The sequence below is a fragment of the Erinaceus europaeus genome, chromosome 21, assembly GCF_950295315.1.
Source record: "Erinaceus europaeus chromosome 21, mEriEur2.1, whole genome shotgun sequence".
Lineage (NCBI taxonomy): Eukaryota > Metazoa > Chordata > Mammalia > Eulipotyphla > Erinaceidae > Erinaceus > Erinaceus europaeus.
This window is the reverse complement of record NC_080182.1, coordinates 30,738,453-30,744,283: the sequence shown is the minus strand read 5'-3', so window position 1 is coordinate 30,744,283 and position 5,831 is coordinate 30,738,453. Positions and strand designations below refer to the sequence as shown.

Genomic DNA, 5,831 nt, shown 5'->3' with positions numbered 1-5,831 from the left:
AGGCAGACTTGAACTAAAAGTAGACATTCACCTTAAACTAAACTTAAAGTGGGGGCCAAGTGGTGGTGCACATGTTACCAAGCACAAAGACCCTGGTTCAAGCCCCTCCTCCCCACCTGCAGTGAAGCAGGTCTGCAGGTATCTGTTTTCTTTCTCTCTCTCTGTCTCCCATTCCTCTCAATTTCTCTCTATCCTAGCTAATGATGATGATGATGATGAAAACTTAACGTGGCAGCAGCTGGAGCTGGAGCCCGGGTTCGAGAGGTTCTGCGGCTCCAGGCCTGAGGCAAAAGTGAGGCATATGAACCCGTCTCAGGACCCTGGACTTCCTTTCTTCTTTTTTTTTTCTCTCTCTTTCTTTTCTTTCTTCCTTTCTTTCTTCTTCTTTTTTTTTTTTTTTAACAGATCATTGCTCAGCTCTGGCTTATGGTGGTGCTAGGAACAAAGCCTGGGACTTTGGAGCCTCAGGCATAAAGACCTCTTTGCAGAACCATTATGCCTACTCCACTTCCCACTCCAGCTTCCCCTTAAGAGGCTTCCTGCTGGGTGGGGGAGACAGCACAATGGTCATGCAAACAGACTCTCATATTTGATCAAAAGTGGTGATATTGTGTCCATTGGGATAAAGTGGATGGAATTGGAGATTATGTTCAATGAAGCAAGTCAGGAAGCGAAGGATAACTACAGAATGGTGTCACTCATGTGGAGGAGTATAGAGAACTGAGTCTACAAATGTGGAAAACAAAAAGTCAACCTATATCTAAACTGGGAGAACTATAGTGGTCATCTATGGGGGTGGGGGTGGGGATACAAACGTTTGGTGGTGAAAGTGGTGTTAAAAAAGGGGGGAAGCCAGACCTTCCACCTTCTGCACCCCTTAATGACCTTGGGTCCATACTCCCAGAGGGTTAAAGAATGGGAAAGCTATCAGGGGAGGGGGTGGGATGCAGAGTTCTGATGGTGGGAATTGTGCCCCTCTTGTCCTATGGTCTTGTCGGTGTTTCCATTTTATAAATAAAAATTAAAAGGGGGGTGCACCCAGTTAAGCACATGTAGCACTAGGCACAAGTACAAGAACAAGGACCCAGGTTCAAGCCCCCCTCCCACCTGCAGGGGGGGTTGCTTCACAAGTGGTGAAGCAGGTCTGTAGATCTCTCTCTCCCTCTCTCTCCCTCTCTCTCTCTCTCTTCCCCTCCCCCTCTCAATTTCTCTCTGTCCTATTCAATAAAATGGGGGAAATGGCCACAGGAGCAGTGAATCTGTAGTGTCAGCACCGAGCCCCAGCAATAACCCTGGAGGCAAAATAAAATAAGCAAATTAAATAAAAAATAAAAAAGAAAGTTGGTGGTGGTGCTGTGTGGTTGTAATCTCACAATCCTGTAATATACTATTAATGACAAATAATTTAAAAAAAAAAAAAAAGAGGTTACCTGCTAAGGAGTGTGTGTGGGGGTGGGTGCCTCTCTTCCTCCCCAGTGCTGCCTGATGGGGGGGCCAGGGGGTCTCCAGAAGAATAAACCAGTGGAGGCTGGGCTCAGGGGTGGAGTGGGTGCCCCCCGGCCCCCTCTAACCATTCCCCCTCCCCCAGTGCCCAGCTACCTTCCTTGGGTGCGTCCTTGTCCCAGACGCTCCACATCTGCACGAAGAAGAACGGCGTCCAGCAGACAACGAAGGCCAGCACGATGATGAAGGTCATCTTGACAGTGCGGATCTTGGCCTTGGAGATGAGCTTGACGCTGCTGACCCGGGCTAGCGCCGCGGGCTCCCCGGCCTGGCCCCCGGCCGCCCCCGCCGCCGCCGCCGCCTTGAGCCGCAGGTTCTGCCAAATCTTGAAGCTGATGAGGCCGTAGCAGGCGGCCAGCACGATGACCGGCACGATGTAGACGGCCAGCGTGATCCAGGTGACATAGGCCCGGGGCCCCCAGGGCTGGATGAACACGGCCCAGCAGTCGAAGACGCCGTCCGCCACCTCCCGCAGCGAGAAGATGTGCACCTGCGGGACGCTGACCACCAGGCAGCCCAGCCAGGTGCCCAGCACAGCCAAGCGGTCAGCACGGCGCCGCAGGGCCCGCAGGGGCTGGCAGATGGCCAAGCAGCGGTCCAGGGACATGAGCAGCAGCAAGTAGGTGGAGGCGAACATGCCCACCACCTGCAGGTACTTGACCAGGCGGCACAGCAGGTCGGGGCCGTAGAAGCGGAAGGTGATGTCCCACAGCAGCTGTGGCAGCACCTGGAACAGCGCCACCACCAGGTCGGCGATGCTCAGGTGCTTCATGAAGAAGAAGAGGCGCGAGGGCTGGCGCCGCGTGGTGCGCAGGGCGAGGAGGACGCACGCGTTGCCGCCCAGGGCGAGCACCAGGATGAGGCAGAGCACCGCCACCTCCACGCGCGCCAGCGCCTCGTTGCGCTGCGGGGGCCCCGCCGTGCCGTTTCCCGGCACCCCGGGGTGCTCCCCGCTCGCGTTCCCTGACGCCTCGATGCTCCAGTTGGCTGCCAGGGCGCCCTCCATGGCGTCGGGGGTCCCCGCCCGCAGATAGTGCGCTGGACCCTGCAACCAACCGGGGACGCGTGATTGGAGCGCCCTGAGGATGGGGGAGCCGCTGCGCCCCGCTGCCATGTCCCCTGGGGACCATGCGGAGAGCACCCCGAGATGTTGGGGTGGGTTGGGTGGAGGGGAGGGCTCGCCACTTTCCCCGGACTGGGACTCCCCTTCCCCGCTGCCCCCCCTTACTCTCTTACTTTGGGGGAGGGGGTTCCACCCAAGCCAGCTGAGCACACACACCTTTTGGAGCGCTGGGTACGCCCCTGTCATCAGTCCGAGGGAGCCCCAAGCTCACCCTTAGCGCCCCCACGGAAGCCCCTCAGCGGGCTCCGGATGCACCTCACCACCACTGCACCCCTCGAATTTTCAACACAACAGCCTCCAGATTCCCGCCCAGCAGTTCTGAAGGGACCCCAAATTGTCCCCCCAAGGAAGCCCCCAGCCCGCCACACCGCCTCCAGTTTGTGAAGCTTTGGTGAACCCTCCCACTGCACCCCAGATTTCAAACACAGCCGTCTCCAGGCTCCCGCCCAGCCATCTTTCCCAAGGGACCCCAAGCTGTGCCCCCACATACCCATGGAAGCCCCCAGCCTGGTGCCCCAGCTGACACACCACCTCCAGTTTCTGGGGCGCTGAATGCAGCCCCACCACGACCACGATCACGACCTCGCCCCCAGATTTCGAACACAGCCTCCTCCAGGCTCCTTCCCAGCCGTCTTTCCGGAGGGACCCCCAAGCCGTCCCCTAGCTCCCTTGGAAGCCCCTAGCTAGATGAGCCCAGCCCGGCACACCGCCTGCAGTTTCTGGGGAGCAGCCCCCCCCCACACACACACACACACAATTTCCAACATAGCTGCCTCCAGGCTCCCGCACAGCCGTCCCTCTGGAGGGATCCCAAGCCGCCCCCCTCCTGGATCTAAGCCCCCCACCCAGCCCGGCCCTGGGTTTCCCCTCTGCACCCCAGGGTGCCCGCAGCATCCCCTTGGTCCCAGCGCCCTGCTCACCTAAACTTCGCTCCGGGAGCGAACGCACCGCGGCGGCTCCAGACGTGCTGCCCTGGGTGAGCGCCCCGGAGACCAACCCTCGGGAGCCGGGAGCCGGGAGCCAGGAACGGGCTGCGGGCTCCGCGGCAGCTGCAAGTCTGTCCGCGTTCTGCACCTGCCGCCTCGGCTACACCGCCCAGAGCCCCCGCGGGGGCGCGCTGGAGAACCGGCCACCAGAGGTCACCAACCACCAGCCACCACCACCAGCTGCCACCAGCCTGGCCTGAGAGCGGCCGCAGGTTATTTATTCCCCGCGCCTTCTTCCTTTCTTGGTGTCTAGCAAAACCTCCTATGCGTGGGTGGCAGTGAAGTCCCAGCAGCACGCTGGCTGTTCTCAGTCCTCCGCTTGGTTCCCCGCCTTTCCCCTCCCAGGAGGCTGGCCAAGCAGCTGGACACCGCGTTCAAGTAAGTCCACCTGGTCTGGTGATGGCCACCCACCCCAGGGTTCAACCATGAGGAGCCTGGCTCGTGTTCTGCACCAGAGGAGAAAGCTCCAGGCTCCAGTCTGGTTGGAGGCAAAGAGGAGAGAGGAAGGGAGAAAGGGAAGGAAGGAAGGAGGGAGGGAGAAGGAAGGAAGGAAGGAAGGAAGGAAGGAAGGAAGGAAAAGGAGAGAAGGAAGGAAAGAAAGGGAAAGAAGTAAAGGGGGAAAGAAAGAAGGAAAGAAAAGAAAGTAGGAAGGAAGGATGGATGGATGGTGAGAAGGAAGAGAAATAAAGAGAAAGAAGGAAAGGGAAGAGAAGAAGGGAGAGAAAGAAAGAGAAAGAAGAAAAGAAAAGGAGAGAGAGAGAGAGAGAGAGAAACTCTGGGCCGGGAGATAGCATAGTAACTGTGCAAAACGAATCTCATGACTGAACTGCCTTTGAAGTTCACTTCCCAGTACCACCATAAACCTGGTTGAATAAGATGAAAAATACAGACAGAAAGAGAGTGAGGAAGGAAGGAAGGAAGGAGGAAAGAAAGGTACTTCTCTAAGCATTCGAAAACTATTCTGCCTCCTGTGGCCTGAAGCCATCTCTGCCTCCCTGCCAAAGTTCCAAATTAAAATCCTAGTGATGTCAGAGCAAGATGAAAGACCCAAGACAGCTCCTCTGACTCCCAGCCCCTCTCTCTCCTAAAACCATCTCTGAAGTCATCTCATCTGCAGTGTCCAAGATGAAGGAAGACAGGAGGCAAGGAGGCAAGTCCAGACTCCAGAATGAGCAGGGCTGGTCCACATTCATTAAGCGCGTGTCTCCCCTGACATTTGGTCTTATCCTCTTTTAATTATGTGCATGAAGTTAGTCCAGGACCTGCTGCCTGAGTCCACAGTCACACCCTGTGTTAGGGCAGCTGGCTGCAGACCCTCAGACCCCCAGGGCTGCTCCTGGGGTGAGCCCAGGGGCCCCCCTGAGAAGGTCATCCTAGTTTTGCCACTGAGACCAGACAGCCAGAAACCGAGAGAGATGGGGAGACAGAGAGACAGACACCTACAATATTGCTTCACCCACTTGCTAAGCTTTCCCCCTACAGAGGGGGACCAGGGGCTTGAACCTGGGTCCTTGCACATTGTAACATGTGCACTCAACCAGGAGCACCACCACCCAGCCCCTCAAATCTCTGTTTGGTAAGCAGCTTGTGGTCCATTTCAGGGCCATCCTCCCACAAGGGAGAGGGAGACAGTGGGGGTGAAGTGCCTGGTTTCTGGCTAATGACCACAGTGATGACAGCACAACCCCACTCTCTAAGAGTGTGGCTTCCCAAGCTGCCTCTCCACCTGTTCACACAGTGGACTGAGGTTCACACATAACTAGACATAACTAGACAAAAAGCCTCCTTCAAGATAAAAGCTCTTGGGATAAGTGCAGGAAATTCTCCTTCAGAGGGAAGATTTCTTGAAAACGGAGATCTTTGGAATTTGTGATCTCCTTCCTAGAAGCCGGGCCTGGAGGAGGAGCAGAGAAACTTTTTTCTTTTTAATTTTGAAAAACAATATTTATTCTTGGGACCAGGCAGTGGTGTATCTGGTTAAGCATTCACACTGCAATGCAAAGGACCCAGTTTCAAAGCTCCCGGTCCCGACCTGCAGGGAGAAAGCCTCATGAGTGTTGAAACAGGACTGTAGGTGTCTCTCTATCTCCCTCTCCCCTCTCAAATTCTCTGTCTCTACCCAATAATAAATAAAATTTAAGAAAAAATAAAACATATACTTATTCTTGTCTTCATTGCTCTGGGTTGGTTTGTTTAGACAGAAAGAAAGAGGCAGAGGC

At 55.9% G+C, this 5,831-nt stretch overlaps 1 protein-coding gene across 1 annotated transcript; it reads right to left on the bottom strand.

The window, feature by feature from the left end:
• Window positions 1-1,132: 1,132 nt before the first annotated feature.
• On the bottom strand, window positions 1,133-4,017 carry OXTR (oxytocin receptor). Its single transcript, XM_060180236.1, has 2 exons — window positions 3,547-4,017; window positions 1,133-2,548 (listed from the first exon to the last, which is right to left on the bottom strand). The coding sequence occupies exon 2, from the start codon at window positions 2,507-2,509 to the stop codon at window positions 1,535-1,537; it is 975 nt and encodes a 324-aa protein (XP_060036219.1). The 5' UTR covers window positions 2,510-2,548; window positions 3,547-4,017; the 3' UTR covers window positions 1,133-1,534.
• Between the last annotated feature and the right edge of the window lie 1,814 nt (window positions 4,018-5,831).

Coding starts and splice junctions, on each gene's coding strand:
- OXTR (XM_060180236.1), bottom strand. CDS start 2,509: ATGGAGGGCGCCCTGGCAGCCAACTGGAGCATCGAGGCGTCAGGGAAC.